Source organism: Aptenodytes forsteri, unplaced genomic scaffold (genome assembly GCF_000699145.1).
Source record: "Aptenodytes forsteri isolate BGI_AS27 unplaced genomic scaffold, ASM69914v1 Scaffold357, whole genome shotgun sequence".
Taxonomy (NCBI): Eukaryota; Metazoa; Chordata; class Aves; order Sphenisciformes; family Spheniscidae; genus Aptenodytes; species Aptenodytes forsteri.
The window spans coordinates 1,325,542-1,346,731 of NW_008795671.1; the positions used below are offsets into that span (position 1 = coordinate 1,325,542).

The 21,190-nt window shown below is 43.9% G+C and overlaps 1 protein-coding gene across 1 annotated transcript in view; it reads left to right on the top strand.

Annotated features, from left to right (window-relative positions):
• The window catches only part of FNDC1 (fibronectin type III domain containing 1), a 48,646-nt gene extending 30,263 nt beyond the window's left edge, over nucleotides 1-18,383 (top strand). The window contains exons 15-20 of the mRNA XM_019472910.1: nucleotides 343-451; nucleotides 8,945-9,024; nucleotides 11,519-11,548; nucleotides 13,811-13,972; nucleotides 15,032-15,154; nucleotides 16,618-18,383. Coding sequence (XP_019328455.1) covers nucleotides 343-451; nucleotides 8,945-9,024; nucleotides 11,519-11,548; nucleotides 13,811-13,972; nucleotides 15,032-15,154; nucleotides 16,618-16,733 — 620 coding nt within the window. The 3' untranslated portion in view covers nucleotides 16,734-18,383. The remainder of the gene's footprint in view (nucleotides 1-342; nucleotides 452-8,944; nucleotides 9,025-11,518; nucleotides 11,549-13,810; nucleotides 13,973-15,031; nucleotides 15,155-16,617) is intronic.
• Nucleotides 18,384-21,190: the final 2,807 nt, after the last annotated feature.

Genomic DNA, 21,190 nt, shown 5'->3' on the forward strand with positions numbered 1-21,190 from the left:
CCCGCAACCCCCTGGTATTTCTAACTGTATTAGTTTCTGCACAGTCAGTGTATCACTTAAAACAGTGAATGGGTTGCCCCTGTCATCTTTTTGCCTTCACCATGTTTTAAATCAGAATTCGCACCTGGATACCATCCTCTGATGTAATGCTCCATCATTATTAGCTGATGACAGGAAATTCTCGTAGCCTGGGATTTTCCAGGAGAGTTAAACATCAAATCGCTTTCATATTCAAAGATGCTTCCACTCCTTTTAACCCATAAATCTACCACGACACCTAGGGATATCATTTATTTAAAATTTATTTAGAATCCTCACAACTATTTTTCTTTCCGTTTACAGGCTATCTGGTTTACAGTGCGTCCTATGATGACTTTTTAAAGAATAAGTGGTCAACCAGGACTGCAGGGACTACTCATTTGCCAATTGAGAACCTGAAGCCCAACACACGGTAAGGATTTGATCCACTCTTTTTCAGTTCTGTTAGGGAAGTAAAACAAATTTTGAGAATTGTCAATTGTTTTTCTTGGCCTTAGTATAAACATTTACATCTGATCTAGATTTTACTCATTCTGTTTGACAGCAAATTGTTTTATAAATCGCACAGCTACTTACATGATATCTTTACCATATTAACCCTGGAGCAGATGACTGTGTGTACATGCATATATGTTTGTGTATATAAAACCACTTATCAGTAACAGAGAAAATCTTATTTTAAAAATGCATTTTCTAGTCTTATGCATAAGTGAATCAAATTTTGGGGGAAGAGTATACTAAAGTATACCCTTGATGTGTTGTGATGTGGCAATTCCCATGTACTGATGTGGCCAAGATTTGATACCTAAGGGCTGGTGGGGAAAGGTGCCGCTTTCTGATCTGTTTTCGCTGTCTGTTCACATGAGTTGTGCTGGAAGAGAAGGCTTGGTGACATATAATGAGGCCGTGGCAGTTGCTCAGAAGTCAGTCTGGCAGGAGCTTTACGTCTTTATCTTGCAAAAAATCTCACTGAAATGGCAGAACAAGAATGCATGCTTTGTGTGATATTGGAATAATTCATGGCAATTGGGTGGGAAGTAAATGGCCACAAAGGAACTACATTAAAATTACTTCTTTTGACAGATGCTCGGTATCTCTCATACTTTTCTCTCAAATTCTGAGTCTGAAGAACTTTTGGTGCTGCCTTGGGCTAGGTGATTGCTCTTCACGTGCTGATGACTACAGTCTCTTAGGCACTGGTGGCAGGTGTTGCTCAAGTATTTGGTAATGTGGGAGATGCACTGGGATTGTGGGCTGGGACTAGCATGCCCCACTTGATGACGAGCTACAGATCAGAGCATCCACTCCTAGGACAGGCACATAGGGTTTGTGCCAGGGCAACACAGAAGAGAGAAACGGTGTCACCTCAGGTATCTTTTCTTTCCAAGATGATTTATAGACGAAGGGAAGGTTCTGTGGGTTAAAAGCAGTTGATTGAGCGCCTCAACCAAGAAAACAGAGAATTGTTTGAGCATGGCCTTCATCTACAATCTTAATAGATTAAATAATAAAATAAGATAAAATAAATAAATTACGTAAAGTCAGTGCAGTGTAGCATTTAGGTCTCAAATATGACCAGGCAAATTTTTTCTGACCGCATTACAGTGCTTCTCTGCACAGCCCTGATGTTAGCATAGACTCACACACGCCTTATCCCTGCAGTTGCTCCTGCTGGCCCTGAAGCATCCAAGCACCAAGAAATCACAGAATGTGTTAAGAAGGAGGTGCTGCTCCCCTGCCTCCTCCCTGGAGATTTCCCTCCAACCAAAGAGTTCTGAGGACATGGCATCTCTTTGGGAGAGCCAGCACTGGAGCAACTTCAGCAGCAGTTCCTTAGGCAGGTGCACCAGGGACACATGCACCGGAGGACACCTGCAGCATCAAAGACCTGGGAAATTAGCAAGCAGAAGGTGTATGGAGAGGCAGGATAAGCACACACAGGACACCCAAAGAGTTAAAAAAACAGAAATAAGATGTTACAGGAAAAACTGTGTGCCATCTTATCCTTTCCTGTTCTGTCTACAGTGCTGTCAGTCACACGCTTCATGAGGCTTTTTCTTACATATCCAAGAGAGAAAAAAAGGCAACCTATTCTGAAGATTAATAATTTAGACCTCAGTGCAAGTCCTTTAGCGTGGTTCATGGTGCATTAAAGCAATATTACTTGCACAGTAGAGAGCTGCAATTGTATGCTCTGCATCTGCTAGTGCCCTTGTTATAAAACATTGTTACGAATGTATGGAGGGAGGGATGGGGCACAGTTTACCTGTGGGTTTCACCTGTTATAACAAGATGGAAGAGGTCTGAGGTCTCCTAAACTCTGTTCCTAGATAGTGAGGGAAGCAGGTGCAGACTCTCCTGTCTTTGTACGTCCACGTCCTTGTGACTTGAGGACACCCTTTCCCTAAACATCTCTCCTCCTGCCACTAGTCCCAGTTCCTGCCTCCACATCCCAGACTCCTGTATATCCACAGCCCTTTTTCCCTTCACCAGCTTTTGCTCCTCCACTCTCACCGTGTCCCCCACACAGGCCAGGGAGGCATTACCTGTATGCCCCAGCTTCCCCTGGCCAGGCTTCTCCATCTCTTGCTTCTCTGCCATTTCCACCTCCCAGCCGCAGCTCCTCACCTCTTCATTGTCTTTCAGTCAAATCTCCCTCTCCTGCTGCCCCAAGGACAATGTTGAAGGCCAGCGATAGCTCTCTGCTTCTCGTGCCCAACATCTCAAGGGCTCCAGGTCACCAGAAAGAACGGCTGCAGTGAAAGCCCCCAGGAGCCCTGCAGCCGCTGTCCCGGCCACGCTCAGTGCAGGGGAATTGGTAGGAATTGAGCTGCCAACCTGTGATACATCTGCTGAGACGTATGTTAACTCCAGGCTTCAGAAGGTCACAATTTGGCTGTATTTGAATGGAGTTTCAGGAGTTATAGGAACAGCAAGGTTATAGGTTCATGCATCTCCATGAACCTAGTAACTCCCATGTCGAATATTAAAGTTCTGTTTCAAAGTAGGGAGGTTCAAGCAAGTGCTGTTTGTTTTAAGCATATTATTTCCCCAGCATCTTCCTGAAGAATGGTATAATCCATTGGCCCCTGTTGTACGCTTTGTGGAGGCAATAAAGGCTTCATGTGGGGTCTGTGGTGGAGAAGGAGGGTTCTTTACAACAGAGAAATTGTGTGTATTAGCCAATCTCATTTACATTCTCCAAATCCACAGACTAAATTGATTGCATATTTTTTGTCTTAAAAATAACTCCCTAACCACTGGGAAAAGACCCCATGCCTAACTAAGAAAATACGGCATGAAATCTGAAGTTAGTCTAAAAATTTAGTGTTTGCATTGTTAGTGCATTTTGTGAGAAATCTCCGATTAAGTCAGATTTACTGTATGCAGATGCTGTTGACTGCTGGGCGTCCCATGAGGGGGCTATTGGTGATGCAATCTTGTGGCGTGCACAGCGTGTCAGAAACGGGTTGCCATCTTGGCAGAAGTCAGCCCCAGAGAAGATTTGAAGCTGTCAATATGTCCTGGAAAATGTCTGCCAGGTGTTTAGGTTTTGCAAACAAAGTAGAAGTCTATGTTTAACCCATGTCATAAGTTTTCTTCCGAGGCCTGGTCTAACCTCCATTTGAGAAGTGGAAGTTTTTCCATTAGCAAAACTCTGGTCAGCTTCAGTGGGCACATGAGCTGTTTCCTTGTGACATGTGTATGTAAACGCTAAAGTTACTTTAAACCTTATTAAATCTTAAAAACAGCAGTCTTGACAATGTCCCTTTCCTAACCTTAATTCTCAGCTGTCACAGAAGACTGCTCAACCACTAAATCCAGTCTCCTGCAGTCACAAACATTATAATCCTCGCCATAAACATTTCAATCTCCTTCTTGAGCATGGTTAGGCTTTCTCCTGCCTTTTTGCAGGAAAGCTGTGTCAGTGCCTGATGGGAGTGGCTAGATAGTCTCATGATTTAAAACACCATCCTTTACCACCGTATCTCCATGTCTCATCAGATCTTCTTCCCTGTCCACTTGGGTTTTGTTCCCTCCAGGGACATTTTGATCCCATAGTGCCTGCTACCAATTCCAGTGTTGTACAGAGCATTTCATAGGAGGCTCTCAAACATTTATTCAGGGCTCACAACTGCAAACAGAGCCTGGATCTTCTGACTCTGGGGGCTTTTCTGTATCTCCATTAAAGCAAAGCTGCAGTAAGTCCAACAAGCAGCATCAGCCACAGCTGGCTGCTGTGTTATCACCAGAGCAGCACAAAAGAGGTAAGATGTCAATGAAACCCTTGCCCTGTGCAAGCAGTAGACCTGTGTGGCACATACCTACCTCACACCAGCTGTGTGGGAAGCTCCTCTTCCAGCTCTGCTCTAGTGTCATCTTATGTTGTAAACATTCATGACGGATGTAGTGCTAGGCCATTTTTGATGGAGAGAGACACTTTGCACTAGCCTGTGAACCTGCAGGCAGCTGATTTATGTGTTTTTCTTCTGGAGGGATGGTATAGTTGTAGGAGGAGGGTTTCAGCCTCCGCTGCCCTCTCCACATGCTCATGGGAGGAAACCTGCCTGTCCTTCCCGACCCCCTTCCAGCCTCTTTTCCCCCTCATCCACTGATCCTGCTGGGCAGTGGGTCTGTGGGGTGCTGTCACATCGGCTCGTCCTCTCCCCTTCCCGGGCAGCGCGTGTCTCTCCCTCCCAGACACCGGGTCAGGCACACCAGTTCCCCTCCCACAGGCAGCAGCTGCGTGCTCTGCGTGTACACTCTGCGCATCCACCCTGGCTCTCACCCAGTGCTGACGGAGGTCCAGCAGCAGCCATCCCACCGTCCCTGTGGCTGGCATGCGGTCGCGGTGCTGTGGCTCCTGCCCTGACACCTGCAGCATGTGTGGACGGTGCCGCTGTGCATCCCACGGCTGGCTGGCATCCTGCCATCTCAGCCTGCCGCTGGATGGGGCGCGGGGCTGGGGGTCCATGCAGGCATGCCTTCGGAGAGGCTGGGAAAAGGATTTTACAACTAACTGATTTTTTTAAAAAACAGCTGCTTCCCTAATTAGCATGCTGAGTGATTATCTCACTTTGTGGCTGCAAGTGCCAGCTATTTAATTCCAACAGAAGGGAGACACCTTGAATTAAGTCATAAAATCATTTTGCTCCAAGTGACAGGTATGGTGATACGATTAGTCATATAGTCTAAATGAATAAAAATATTACATATTAATTGCCCCATTACAGTTTACTATGTCCTTTCTTGACACGTCAGTAGAAGTGGTATATAAAACGTTAAAGGAGGTTTATTCTTAAGAGGAGAAGCTTTTTTCTTGTCTGTATTGAAAATGAACAACAAACGGTATTGCATGGTATTGCAGTTGTGATTCTTCTGTGCCTATTGGTAACAATTCATTGCAATTCTGCCTAAGCAAAGTGTAATCAAAGCACAATCAACATATATATTACAAATGTTGTTCATGTATTTATGTGATTAAGAACAGCTGAGTTATACTGATTTGAGATTTCCTGGCAAATTCATCAGCTGAAGGATTCTGGCTAATGAAAATGTCAGATGCCTGGACCTAGAAAAGCTTTGGCAATTTCTTTTTTATTTGTCATGTCTGAGAAAGAAATATATCCTGACTGCGTTATTTTATTGACATTTTTAATACAGCAATCACAGCATCGTCTATGTTTAAATCACAGGTCAGCGAGCCATGAGACCTGGCTTTCTTTCTGGCACAACTAGAGGCTTCTTGTGTATATAAAGGCTTAGGAACTAATTTTCCAATTTAGCGAAGAAAAATGTACTCATAACTTCATCGCTGTTTTTTCCAGTCAGGCAGGCAGGCAACTTGAACAATCATGTGTCCCAGACAGGTTTCTATGTACGTAACAGGACACCTGAATGCACAGTTGCCCTGATTGCATAGGTAATCAGTTCCTGCATTACGCGTTAGATAGAAAACTGCATGTTTTTCCCCACTTAAATAGGTGCATGAGGTTCTTGGGCTGCTCCCTCCTATTTCAGAGTGGATCATCGCACTTAATGTATCTCATGGGAATGTTTTGAAGCTAGCATTAATACACACGTATTAAGTGCATTGAGAGGGTTGCTCAGAAGGTGCCGCTGTGTTGCAAAGGTGGTATCTAATTATACCTCTTGGGAAGCAGTGGGAAGTGAGGCATCCATACGGATGTTTTCACTATGCTTTGAAGCATTACGGAAAAGATGTGGGCTGGAAAACGTTTTTCTCCTGCTCTTCTGAAGTAGTTACACCAAGTGCTGGGCTAAGTCAGTACAGCTTGGTGCTGTGTTGTGGCTGTTTCGGGAGCCAGCGTGAGGAATCACTGCCCCGTGTCCCATCCCTGTGGTCAGCCTTGTGCCACCGGCCCCTGCCCTGATCCGGGTGGAGAAGGTGCGAGTGGGTGAAGGAGGTGTGGATGGATGCAGGTGTCCCATGAGAGCATTGGCAACTCAGGGGATTAAAGCAATGGTCAGGCTGCTGTGCTCTACTTGGGTGGCCAGAAGTAGAGGAGCACACGGGAGGCTTTTTGTCTCCCCCTCTCCTCTTTCTCCAGCTATGCTAAACACTCAGAAGCTGCGGTCGAGAAATCAAGGTTAATAGTTAAAACCACAGGCAAATATTTCTGCCAGCAAGAGGATTGTGCTAGGCATGACCAAAAAGCACAGCCTTGCTAAATTTCGCTATTTAACGTGGTTTCTTTTTGCCACAGTGTGTGTGTCTTTTTAAAAGAAAGCCATGAGTCGTTTGTGAGCATCGTATAGTCATTAATTACAGGCAGAACTGGCTGGAGAAAGCAGGAGTGGAGCCGATTTCTGGTGTCAGCTGTGGGACACAGCAGGGACAGGGGGCACGTCCCCCATGCAGGGGTGGCAGCGTGTCCCACAGAGGGTCTGACCATGCATGTGCTCCAGGTCTGGCACAGATACGAGGTAAAGCTTGTGCCACGGGTGAAGCCCAGAATATTTCAATTCCTGTAGCTTCCACATTGATTTCACCTAGAGGACCTGCCTGTAATTTTTACGGAGTGAACAAGAAGATGCCCTGGCGTGTACCCTGGAGATAACCGGCTTGCTTCACGGCAAAACCCAGTATTCACATGACTGCCACCCTTCTGCTGAAGAAGTGGATGTTATTTGCACAGCTTTTCAGCCCTTTCATAGAGATCAGTTTGATTTTGAGGCAAAACAGTTCACTTTGCATGAAAAAAGGCATTCCTTTTAATGAAAAAAGATACCTTTGCCAAAAGGGCTGGTTCAACCGGGTCCCCTCTGGCTTATCATTGTGAATAGTTTCATATGTGCTTAGCTGGTGCTTAGGCCAGAGAGGGTCCTTTCAGGCAACCTCCAGGCCCTGCTCTGTGGCTAAGTCCTTGAGGAACAGATACATCTGATGGTACAGGAAAGTGCACACAGTAAAAATTGAGTAGCAGACTAAAACCAGCAAAGTTCCTGCAGCGGGATTGTGTTGAATTTTCCTGCTGCCTGGTAGGCTGTGAAGCATGACCATCTTATGTGGCATTAAACCACGTTACACTCTTATGTTACAAGGGCTACTGTCATCTCTTGTGGACAGAAGGGAAGAAAGGGGAGTGAAGTTTTTAATGTGGATGGTGTCCACGCTTGGTGCATAAACTGCGCCAGGTGGCAATAGCTTCCAGGGACGTCAGACAGCCTTTGCTATGAACCACGCTCTCAGCCCAGCATGGGCCACGCAAGCGGAGCAGCACTGGCAGGTTTCTGTGCAGGATGGGGAGAGCTTTGCTACCGAGAGCAGCCTGATGTTTTTAATGGGGCAGGCTCACTTCCACCAGCTGAGGAGCATCAGGACTGCCACTCAGATGGGATATTGCCATGGGGGGTAATCACGCTCAGTGGCTACCATTGCCACAAGTAAGCACTTGCCCTGTTATGTGGGTCATGTATGGAGTTTTTGGAGATGTCTGCTTTTGGATGAGAGACTAAATCAAGATCCAAATGCTATGTGGATATTACAGAGGCGCAGTATTTTTTTTTTTTTAATTAATTTCTTTACAAGAATGAAATTGAGCAAGCAGGCAAGAAAGGAAAACCTAAACTCAGGCACTTTAAAAATGCTGTGCTGGAAATTTTTACAGTAATCTTCCATTCTAATTGGTTTCTGTTGGACTGGATATAAAGATAAAAGAGAAAGAAGAAAACATTAATCTGGGAAAAAATGTCAGGGTAGGCATCAACTAAAAATCATCGTATTTGGAAATGAACTAAAAACGTGCTTACACATATTCATCTCTAAGGGTGAGGATAATTTTGCTTCTATCGAGCAAAGAATGGAGTTCTAGTGCAAGTCATGTGCTTTGAGTTAAGCATGTGATTTAAATACTTTGGGGGAATCAATAAGGCAACATGTGAAGCTTTCTCATAGTACTCAAGTATTGTGATCTTAATGCTGCTAGAGCTTTTACAGAAAGGTCAAAAGCTTAGCTTCTGATCTCATATAAATCTGATCCAGTTTTAGTCTGCAGTTTACACCACTGCTTTCGTAGAAGTTAATCTGGTTTAAAACTGTTCCTAAGATCAGAATTTAATTTCCTTGCAACTTTTTCTTTTAGTCTATTGCTATTGGGTGTTTTGTATGAAGTGGATGTAGTTGTGTGTGGTTTTTGGGATGGGGATGATATAAGTAAATGATCCAAAAATATGCATGGGAGCAATTGTAAAAAGGAGAAATTTGTCTATAACAGCCAGCTCATACCCTGGCTCAGTATCCAACTCCATTTAATGCAAAGGACACCTGAACTGAGTGGAATTCTGCTGGTTTGATTCTCACCCTGTTTTAGTATTATTTATAGTTTAGCCATTGCAGTGGAATCAATGTTTTAATCTTATTTTCCCTCTCTTTTTGTTTCAGGTATTATTTTAAAGTCCAAGCAAAGAATCCCTTTGGTTATGGACCCGTTAGCTCTTCAGTCTCATTTATCACAGAATCTGGTATGCTTTGCTTTTTATTTTCATCTCAAAACTGAATTCCAAATAACAGATGTGGCAGGGCAATGACTGAAACCAGCACAGTAATAATGGTGATTATCCTGAACTTGCTGCTTTGAGATTTTTTTTTTAGGCTAATTATTTGTTTTCAGTAAAGCTAGGAAAATAATATGCACTCCTAATGCCACTATGAAAATATAAGTGACATTAAAGTGAGCTTCAGGGGAACAGGAAGTTGAATTTAAAATACAAAAGACTACTAATGTTCAACAATACAGAAGCAATGGGAAGTTTAATGTCTTTGATAGATTAACCAAACATTTAGTAAATTAGCTTCCTAATTGTGAACAGCTGAACAGTTGGAAGCGGTTGTCTCTGGAAGAAATATAGGAAACAATTGTTCCATCAGATGGGCAAAGTTCTCTGTTCTTTTTTTGACAAGGCATGCTGCTCTTTCACAGGGCTAATAGTGCATTCAAGGGCAACACCCCCTTCTAAAAATAGTACGTTAAATGAGCTATTTTTACCCATTTCTTCTTCTTCTTCTTCCATTGAGCCAGAGGCCAGCGACTCCACTGAATAATAAAGGAGAAATTTTTCAGTCTTTTCTTGAGTGAAAGGTCTGTTGTCTCTTGCAAATTTTGCCCTTTTGACGACATGGGGTTTACGCAGTCTCTGCCTTTGCTCGTTTGACTTCACCCTGTAGTGCTTGCTTCAGAAGCTCCATTAAGAACCATGGAAGTAAGTCTTCACAGAAGGGAGATAAAAATGCAAGATAAGTAAATGGTCCTGCATAACATATTCAGATTTTTTTTAAAGGAGTAAGAAGCTCAGGTATAAATCCAAGCATAATGTTTAACATTGGACAAATACGGCATGCTGTATCTTGCAGAGAGTTTTGCTGATTAGCTGGCTGCCAGTATATGGGCCTGATTGCCTAGTTTTCCTATCCAAAATCAGCTACCTTGCGAGTTTTATTTAACAGGTTAAATCCACCAAATTTAAAGTTTTATTTGCAGCCCTGATCTTTCATTTGTCATGTGGCCAAAGGTGGCTTTCCAGCTGGCACAAGTACAAAAGCAGTTGCTAAATCTAAAGCCAGATGGTATAGTTACAGTGATGGAGTAGGTCAGAAGAGACAGAAATTGTTTGTTCAGATCGCTCTTCTAGTGCAATTGAAAGATTTGAGCTGATGAGAATATTCAATAAAGAATGCCGTCATAGGATCAAGCAGCTTATTGAAAATGTTTGACCTTACCCCTGGTAACCCACTGAAGAGAACAGAAAACTGTTGTTCTCTTTCATCGAACTGTAAAAACTCCCTGGAATTTTTCTTCCCCATTGGTAGACAAGCACCCTGCTTTTTCTTCAGGTATTTTGTGCGCCATGAGGGCTAGTTAAGAGATGACAGAAACTGCAACGTAATGAATACAGACAAGCTAATGCATTAGATCATGTTGGTTTGTTATCCTTACTCCACACCTATTCCATCCTTCTTTCTTTAAAAAAGAGAGTATTTCAAGTGAGCAGAAGCTCCTGAGGTAGTGGACAGTGCACCCTGCACTGCCCAGGGGGCTCCTGCAAAAATTTTGTCACTATGACAAAAAGAGTTAAAATGATATATTTCACATATTTATGAATACTACTAAACAACTGTACTAAACACGATGGATGTCTGAGACCGAGATTTGCATACAAGAGGTAGGTTACGTTTCCCTTTGGAAGGTAGGCCTGCAGGTGTAACTTACATGAAGAAAGGCTGAGAGAGTTGGGGTTGTTCAGCCTAGAGAAGAGAAGGCTCCAGGGAGACCTTATTGCAGCCTCTCAGTACTTAAAGGGGGCTTATAAAAAAGATGGGGGCAAACTTTTTAGCAGGGCCTGTTGCGACAGGACAAGGGGGAATGGCTTTAAACTAAAGGGGGGTAGATTTAGACTAGATATAAGGGAGACATTTTTTACGCTGGGGGTGGTGAAGCACTGGCACAGGTTGCCCAGAGAGGTGGTGGATGCCCCATCCCTGGAAACCTTCAAGGTCAGGTTGGCCGGGGCTCTGAGCAACGTGATCTAGTTGAAGATGTCCCTGCCCATGGCAGGGGGGGTGGACTAGATGACCTTTAGAGGTCCCTTCCAACCCAAACGATTCTATGATATTCAGAAGCCTACGGTGAAACTGTCCTCCTGCTCTGAGGACCTTCTGAGAAGAGGAAATCTGTTTCAGAGCTGGCTTTGAACTTTGGTACTAATCTCAGTAGAGTTTTTACAGTATCAGAATAAATATACGATCCTGTGGCAAGTTTCATCAACTGAGAAAAACAGTGGAATAACAAACACTCATTAGCTCTGCAAATTGATGAGACAGATAAATCCCACATTCATAATGTAGCTAAAGGCAGTTACTCTGCAACTGGCATTCTCCTGAGTGACACTGTATGTTTCATATTATAAAACAAGGGTTGGAACAACATATTCATTTCTTTTATTTGTTTCATTCTTCTAGACAATCCCCTCCTCATTGTCAGACCACCTGGTAAGTCTTATTCTGCTGTTTCTTTTGTGAAGTGCATAAAACCTGTGCAAAACAGTTACAATATAGGTGTTAGAAGCATATTAACACGCAGTTTGAGTTATAGTTTTAAGCAGGAACAGGTGGTAATTCATTGTGCTAATTCACAAAATATTTTATGTCTTAGGACCCCTTATTTGGTCTTTGAAAAGGAATCTTGTAAAGATATGTTAGAATAAGCACTTGATTTTGGCCCATCTTTTGCCTCGTACAACAGCTTTAATTGCTTAGTAATAAGCACTAAACTATATTGCTTCTGTGTCTGTGTTCTTCAGTTGCCTGAGCATACTTGAACAGCGGGATCAGGTTTTCCTATCTCTAGCTGTTATACTCATCTATACTGATCATCATGCCCTTATAAATACTAAAAAATTCAAGGATTTGTTACTGGCCTGGACGATATGCCACAAAGCTGTTGAGCTTGCTTTGCATTTCCAAATTTGCAATAAGCCAGTTCAGCCCCTAATCAGAAGAGCTGATTTTCCTGGTGCTGGGACCAAACCTTGCTGACATGTACATTGGTAGGGTAACCCCAAGCAGCACGTGGTCTTGGAAGGGATGCAGGAAAAAGACCTCATAGGACGCTCTGTCAGCTTTCCTAAGCAGTTCAGATGGTTGGTTCTGGGGCTTTTTGACTACATTGTTCATGAAAACAATGTCCAGTGTCTCCCTCCCTTCTATGTTTTATTACGCTTGTTAGTCTGGTTTTTCCATGTCCTCTCAGATGTCTCTGATGATGCACAGATATTGGAGAGCACGAGCACACTATGTCTCTGGCAGTCAGTGTGGGAGGCCTCTGAGAGTGGTGGCCTTCCCATGTCCCCGGTCACCTTCAGGTTTTTTGCTGTCAGTTATTTTGTGGGTCTGTTTATGGAGAGAAGGTTTTGGGAGGTGATGGCTTTTTCACTTGTAGTTTCTGCTTCGACTGGACAAAGAGAAAATATTTTTGTGTAGCTGCAGTGGTAGAGATAAGATAGACCAAAAAGAGGTAGCAGAGCTCTAGGAACCTGTGGAAATGAAGAGCTTCTGAACATCCAACGCAACTCTTACAGGACATGCTAAGTTTATCCTTCAGGATTTTTGGAGGTGGGCAAAAGTGATGGACAAAAGCAGACTATTCACAGCAATAAAACTGCATTCAAGAAATAGAGAGTTTATTGCTTTATTCTAAAGAGAAAGCTGTGGCCAAAATCCTGCAATCCTTTCACCATGTGACTAATTGCATAAAGTACGTTTGTGTCCAAACCGGTGGAGTTCTGAGGATTGCTGATCAGTGATTGCTTCTCACATGCAAGTGTTTGCAGGATTTGGTCCATGTGCCTAGTGACAGGGAGGAAGAATGACTAACAAAAAAAACCTTTCAGTATCTCATTTGTAAACCACCTCAGAACAGCACAGTAAAAACGGGGCTTTGTGCTGTAGCTAGAGAGAAAAATATCAATTATCACAATGGAAGCTTTTTATGTAATTATATATACATTACTACAGCAGCAATTTCAAAAGAAATTATATTGTCTTAGTTAGTATAAAGCAAACATTTAGGCAAGCCAGTAGGGATATTTAGTCTTTTGCGATACAGTTAAGTAGTCTCCTCTGCAGCAATGCTCTGGACAGAGTTCCCCAGGAAAGGTCTTGCTTGTCTGTTATTGGAACCTCATCTGTTTTGATGTAATGTGAGAAAACAAAACAGAAAAGTATGCTTCTGATTTGATCTTTTTAGCCAAATAGCAAGAATAGACTTTAATTCACATCACAGACTGTTACTCACAGCAGAATTTTTAACATCTGTTTGTTAGTAAAAGGATTAAGTTTTGTACTTAATGTTAAAATGCAAGTAACTGTATTTAGACAGTGTCACTGTCAGACCTAAGATCAGGCTCTGTTTGGAAAAGAAACTGAGTATCACTAGGTAGAGAAGATGTCTTACTAAAAACAGTGAGACTATTTGTTCACTTAAAATTGTGGTTCAGTACATGAAATCATACTTTTTTATCATTTTAACAGTTACTCTTGTCCACTGTCTAGAAGAGATTTAATCAAGTCCCTTGCTTTTTAATTTTTTTATTATAATATTTGTTCTTGAAGTAGTATTTCTGGATATAGAAAACTCATGCATTAATCTGCTGCAGCATCTCTTGTAAAACATATTATCAGATGTTAACCTCAGCAAAACTCAGACTGAAATGCTAAAGTCTGTCCTTAATGTTGAATTTTTTTTTCTCCAAGGTGGTGAGCCTATCTGGATCCCATTCACTTTTAAATATGACCCCACCTATTCAGACTGCAGTGGCAAGCAGTACGTGAAACGAACTTGGTACCGCAAGTTTGTGGGAGTGGTTCTTTGCAACTCCTTAAGGTACAAGATTTACCTCAGCGATGACCTGAAAGGTAGGCACCAAGATTAATTTCCTGATATATGATTACCTGTCATCTCCATCTTCTCGCTTTCTTCACCTCATCTGTGAAAGAATTGTGTGACGGCTGTCTGGGAGTCCTTCTCTGGAGAAGGTCCGATGTGATAGCCAAGCTGCCCTGCTTTTGTGTTACGCTCACACCCTGGCATTAGCTTTCAAGCAGAGCTCTTTAGACAGAGGACAGGAGGAAGTTTCCCTTGAAAAGCCTGTGTGGTTTTGTATCCTGAGAAAGCAATGTGCTTTGTACTGTGAAAACAAAGTTCTGCTCCCCCCACATCTCCCTGGGAAGTCCCACGCTTGCTCCATAAGCGGGTGAGCCCCAGCTGCATCCAGTCAGACAGAGCAATACACCCTAGAGAGCCCCAGGGAAGATCGAAGTGGGGAACGGTGGAGGAAAGACTGGTATTACAGCGACTGGGTGAGCGGTACTCCTAAGGGTTAACAGTAGCTCTTACAGGGGTGTATTTGCTGAGAGAGAATGAAGAAAACTTTCCATATTGTTGATCTGGGGTACTGGGATTATCTCAGTGGCTTTTCAGATTATGCTGATGTGTTATTTTTATTGCAATACATTTGTATAGTTTAGAGGCAGTGTTTGAATATGCCATAAGAAATAATCAAGGTGGCAGGGCCCACCTCATCTGCTAGAGAGAGACCTCCACAGTTTTTAGTTTTCATTTGAGACTGCAGTCAAACTGTTGGTATTGACAAATGGAGTGTTTTTTACTTTCTCATGACATATTGAATGACTGGTTCGGTTGAAATTCCCTCCACCTGTTACCCATAGCGCAGTGTCCATGGACTTGCAAAGTGGGGAATATTCCTTACTGAGCTACAACCCATTTCTCTTTTTCCATAATTCCTCTTCCATACTATGAAGGTAGCGTTCTCCCTCTTTTCAGCCACTGTTTGTTCGTTGGTAATACTGTGTACTACTTCTCCTGCTTTCTCCCACATCTATTTTCCTGGTGGTAAAGAGCATCCCAAACAAAAATAATGCTGAGTCAAATCATCTGTCTGTATGACCCTTCAGACACCTTCTACAGCATCGGGGATAGCTGGGGAAGGGGTGAGGACCACTGCCAGTTTGTGGATTCACACCTGGACGGAAGAACGGGACCTCAGTCGTATGTTGAAGCCCTGCCCACCATCCGAGGTATAGCAATGCGGGAGTGGGGTGCTGGCCAGGTGCCACCATCCGTAGGTTTAAGGGGTAGGGAGTGGGGCACAGAGTGGGGCTCTTTGTCCATGGCTGCTGGCAGCTCTCTGAGGAGTCCTGCTGATGCAGTAGGTGATGAGATGGTCTTGTACTCAGGCCTAGCTGAACAGGTTATGAAAGTCCCAGAAGGACTTGTGGGTGTTGAGAGAGAGAGAGACAGAAAGAAAGAGAGGCATATGACGCGAATAATTCACAGGAACAAAATGCAAAAACAGAAAAAAAAATTGTATAGGTCTATGAAACCTTTCTTCCAGTTATAAGACATGCCTCACTGAATAGAAGTGCAAACTCTTCCACATGCCACAAAGGAGCAGCCGCATGTTTGCAAATATGGCTTTTGCAAATGCTTTTTGACCAGTTGATTCAATGCAAAACACATAGGAGTGTGTCTAGTGACTTAAGGTCGGACCGCAGGACTTTTATTCTGGCCTGGTAGATATCTCCCTCCAAGTGAAAATTCTTACCTTGAAGGAGTTCCTCTGAGTAGACTGCTCAGCTCACATAGCCAAGAGGGTGATGGCTTATTCCAAAAATGAACCCAATCATGAAAGTCAGCCAATCTTTTTAATAAGTCAACTGGTTTAAATGATTCAGTTGGCTTTAATGGTTTCCATGTTAAGTTGTTTGTTGATATTCTTTTCATGGTGGCGTTGCCAGGAAGAAACTGAAATAGTCACTGATAGTTATATATAACTGGGAAGTACTGCATTTCTCAGTTCAGAAGAGGGATGATTAATCCAGATGTGTATTACTAGGTCTAGGAGACAGAGATAGAGAGCACACAGAAATTACATTATTGGCACAAGACATGAGTGTTTCAGATGTTCCAGTGCACGAGCTATGTGGATGAGAATGCTGCACCTCTCCTAATGCTTTAAGCAGTCACGTTCTTTCTGCAGATGAAGAAGAAGGGCGAGAAAGGGCTTAACTCCATATTTACTGCATAAAATGATACCTTTTTGTTTTGTGAAAAGCTGATGTTTGTTGATAGTCTCTTGAGCCCTATGAGATAATACGATTTGATGGTATTTTTTGCCCCAGAGTCCTTCGTATATTTAAACTGACTTGCAAACTTCATAAACACAGCTGAAATACAGCCACCTTTTGGAGTGAAATGCAGAAGCGCTTTGTCAGACCACAGCATTACACAATAGTTCAAGAGATTTTGAACAGTAAAACCAATCAAAACTACAAGAAATATAAAGGACCAGAGTTAAATCATTCAAGAAAGATCTAGGCCAAATACCAGGGCTAGCAAATACCCTTTTGACAAAACTCCCTACCAGACAGCTTCCAAGTTTTCATCTGGGCTGTGTGATTGACTCTTGCTGCGTCTGTTGCTTTTGTTAAATTACTACGTCTTTGTTTTGAAATGCAAACGGGCGTTTTTCTTCCGACAGGGTATTACCGCCAGTACCGCCAGGAGCCTGTATCATTTGGACGCATTGGACACACAACACCCTACTACTATGTGGGCTGGTATGAGTGCGGCGTGCCCATCCCCGGAAAATGGTAGCAGTCTGCTTTCCTGTCTTAGGCAGACCATGCTTTTCAAATGATTTCTACCAGAGGACTGTGGGCAACTGATTCGGAAAAGAAGAGAAAAGAAAAAAAAAAAAGAGAAATGAGGCAAACCAGTGAAGACCAGCTGCTCAAGAAACCCCCGTGAAGCCAAACACGGTCCCCACTTTACCAGTCTAAATCTGTGGTGCTGCTTGATTTCTGCTTGGAAGCAGGGACAGAATATAAGTTTGGTGTCCTACCTTCCTCCTCTGGGTCTTTAAGGCACGGAGAGGCGGTTGCAATGTGCGCAGCCTGTGAAAACTAGAACTGTATTAGCCATGAAAATTTGGAAGATTCTTATATCTTGCAGGAACGACCTAAGCATGCTGTGCTTGCTTAATGGGATGCTAAACTGTCCTTTGCTGCCCGCTGGGGCTCCCCTATGCAATTGTGCCACGTAACTGGCCGCCCACCAAAGGCAATATATTCTCCTGAAGACTTACCGTGTGGGTTTGCCCGCTGCTGGACTAATCACCAGGTCACAGTGTAAATTCACTTTGAGATATATATATATCTATGTCTATATAAATACAGTACTGTATATCTGCAGAAGTACTGCTTAGAGATGCTGAGTTTTTCTTGTTCACTAGATAAATATGTTTGGAATTTTTATGCAAAAGGTGCTGTTAATTCTTTGAGATATTGCTGTGCACAATATATTAACCAAGGAAAGAGCTGTATTCTTCTTGTGAGTACTGGTGATCTAACATTTGAATTATTGATCAAAGACCTGTGTCCCGCTTCCTTGGCAGCCTTTGGACTGAACGTTCAATGGGAATCTACCCCTCTATCCATGTTAGAATGGCACTGTATAGTCCAGCAAAATCACATATTCAGCAGTTTATCAGCATGAGTTAAACTTTCTATCCTTCACTATTTAAAAGCTTTAGTGCAACTTTTCTTCAGTCTATTCTCATCTTATTTGGTACGTTATTTATTCCTTGTCAGTATCTTTCACTTCACTGTGCGGAGGCATGGGATGAGTAACTTGCAAATTAGAAACCACTTTTAACTTATTTGCCCTCCAAAAAGAAGCCCAAGCCACCAACACAAGAGTCAACTAGCAGGAAACTCCTTTGACTTTGATCTGTCCTGGGGACAAATTGGGATACAGTTTTTCAAGGAAAAGCTGACATGGATGGAAGGTATAATGATGATTTTTTTTAGCAGGCATTTGGAAGCTTGCAATAACGTAGGATTTTAGTAGTCCTTCTGGGCAATCTAGCATTAATGGTTTACTCAGTAACTTTCATGGTCTTACTGTTTCATGGTAACATCTCAACAGCCTTTGCTCATGTTAATGAGACTCTACCATTCTGACAGCCTGGGAGAGTAGCAGCATACCTGGGGGACAGATCCGGTCTCTGGTCCATCTCTCACTCTCATTCCAGCTTACATGTAGTGTAGGTCTAACACCTTTTCAGTTGCTTCCTGTAGTTATTGTAAATTGTATGGGGACAAAAAAAGGAACTAAAGTGATTAAAAGAGCATTTTATTTTTCATGGTGATTTGGGTTTTAACATTTTAATCGTTCTCACATACTTTTGCTTCAGTACAGTGCCAAATATATGGTCTTGAAGTATAACTTTTTTCCCTAATAAACCTATGATACATGGTTCCATTTCTGTTTCATCCTTTCTGGTCATCCGTGTCAAGTAATCTGACAAAGTGACAAATTGTTAGCTTTCAAAAAGTGGAGAGGAGTAGGTGTCAACTTTTTCTAAGGGACTGGAAGCATGTGAGTGTGGTGTTCCCTTACGAAGGTGGTTAGCAGCTAGCGTGGAGTTACCAAGGGCAAATCATGCCTGACCAGCCTGATCATATTCCTTGTTGAGATGACTGGCTCTGTGCACAAGGGGAGAAAAGTGGCTGTCATTGACTTTGGCTTTTGTAAGGTGCTTGGCATGGTCTCCCACAGTGTGCTTGTAGGCAGACTAGTGGGATATGGCTTAGATAGTTGGACTTTAAGGTGGATGTAAAATTAGCTGAGATATGAGGCTCGAAGTGTTGTGGTAAAAAATAGCGCAAAGTCCAAATGACAGCTGGTTGCAAGTGCCACCCCCAGGGGCCAGTACTGGGGCCAATAGTGTCTAATGACCTGGGCGACGGGATGTAGTGCATGGATGGAGCGCACCATCAGCAAGCTCGTGGCTGATACTAAATTGGGGCTGGGGAGTGGTTGATGTGCTGGAGGGCAGAGCTGCCGATCAGAGGGACTTTGACGGGCTGGAGAAATGAGCTGTCAGGACCCTCATGCAGTTCAGCAAAGGGAAGTGACAAGTCCTGCACATAGGATGGAATAGTCCCTTGCAGCAATACAGGCTGGGGTGACTGTCTAAAAAGCAGCTTTGCAGAAGAGGACTTGGGAGTCCTTGTGGACAACAGATTGAATGTGAGCACTCCAGAAGTCCATTCCAACCTAAATTACTCAGTGACTTTTTATTACTCTAGAGGAGGCATCCAATAATAAAATGTATTTTTTTTCTTTTACTGAATCAAAGTCATGACTTGGCCCAGAGCCCAGTCTTCAGCACGTGTGAGTGGGACTTGTGCCACTGCCTAAAGAACAGGGCCTGGTTTCACCAGTCGTGGTTTGGCCTAGTGTTTAAAGATGGATGTTCCCTCCCCACGGCCAATGCATTCTGCATTTTCACCTACAGAGACCACAGGTGGGTTTTGATTTGTTCATCTGCAGGGATATGGCTCCTTCATTCCCTGCTGGAAATACCCTTGGGGTGGGACTGTCCCATTCAGGAATGTCATCATGGGTGAGGAGCTAAGGCCATCATTTTTTGTGCAGCCTCAGCTGGGGAGGAACTGGGGGGTGCTGGGGGCAGGGGTGGAGGGCACTGCCCACTGTTCCCCTCCAGCGTAAATATTCTCTGAGGCTAAACCAGCTGAGGCAGAGTCAGCAGTAGTACACAACAGGGAAACACATGAAGTGCAGTGGTATGCAGTCTGTTCCCTTCACTTTGGGGTCTGGGTAAGTCCTCTGTGCTGTTTGAGGTGATCCGATTGACACATTTGCATCCTTTGCCCCATGCACAGGGTAACACATTATCGTGATAGTAGGTAGTTTCTCGAAGAGTTTATATTATTTTTGCACACTGCTCTCTGTTTATCTAAGAAGTGGTGGGATTAAAGAGGCAGCTAAAGCCGTGTGGGTCAGGAAAGCCACTTCCCATCCAGATCCTCCCTCCAAGGCCCTGGCAGTGCCCTGACCACCAGGCCACCCTCCCCTTTCCTTCCCCCCTTCCCGCTGTCCCCGCGACACACTGGTCGTGCTGTGCCACTGTTGGAGAAGCAGTGTGCCTGCTCAGAGGTAAACCCTGTCCCCGTCGAAACAGCTGTACAGCTTTGTGACTGTGCTGCGTGTCAGGGGACATATGTCTCCGGACGGTGCTAATGGGAGAGGGACAGGTCTTTCCCTCCGTCAGCTCTCCTCCCATGCCCCCCTCGCTGTCAAAGCCACATCTGCATCTGGTCTCCAAGCACTTGGTGCCAGCTCGGAGAATGCCGTGTCCCTTCAGAGGCTCTGAGGGGTGTTGCACCAACCTTGTCTTCTTGTCTGAGCGATCCTTGAGGGAACAGGATGGAGAAGAGGGAGGATCCCCAAAGAGAGAATTCACACAGCTTGTGCCTGCATCGCCTCTGGTCCAAGTCTCTCCAGGGTGGAGAGACGCCAGGGCCCTGCCCAGTGGGGAATTGTATAGAGCTGAAAAAGAAAGGGAGAAAAACACAACGGGGGAAGGGGTGGGGAGGAAAAGACAGGCGAAGAAGTCGCTCGAAGCGTTGTCTGGCCCTGGTCGGTTCCAGATGCTAATATCTGATCACTGTACCATATTTTTGTGAGAATTGGGATTTCTGCCTCAAAGGCAGTAGGAACAACCGCCAGCATCCAGCGTGTGAGAAATGCCAAGGGCTCTTGGGGGCAGCCAAAGCCCAGCATGCGGACCTGGGATGTGAACAGAAGAGCTCTTTGGTGATGAAGGAAGCATTGGGCGTCACTTGGAAAGATAATTGAAGGCCTTGGCGGGAGGTAACCCAACCCACTGAACAATGTGAAACACTCCTTGTGGTTCCTCCCTACAAGAGACTATGCAGTTTTCTGTCCCCAAAACCCATGTCCTTTTTTCTCACCAGGCAGATAGATGTTATTCATGTGAAGAGCTGTCTTCCTCCGGCAGAAGAGAATGAGGTAAATGCAGAAGGGAATGAGGTCAACGCTGCAGCAGCCCGGCTCTGCTTCCCAAGGCAAAGCTAGCATGCATGAATGTCTAAAAAATCCTACCCCTGGAGAGCTGCCAGCCTGCCTGAGGGTCCTTAGCTGGTAACATTTGAAAACAAAGCCATGCCTTGTACTGCTGCTGCCTTTCTCATCCTGCTTCGGTGTCCCATAAAGCAGGAAGC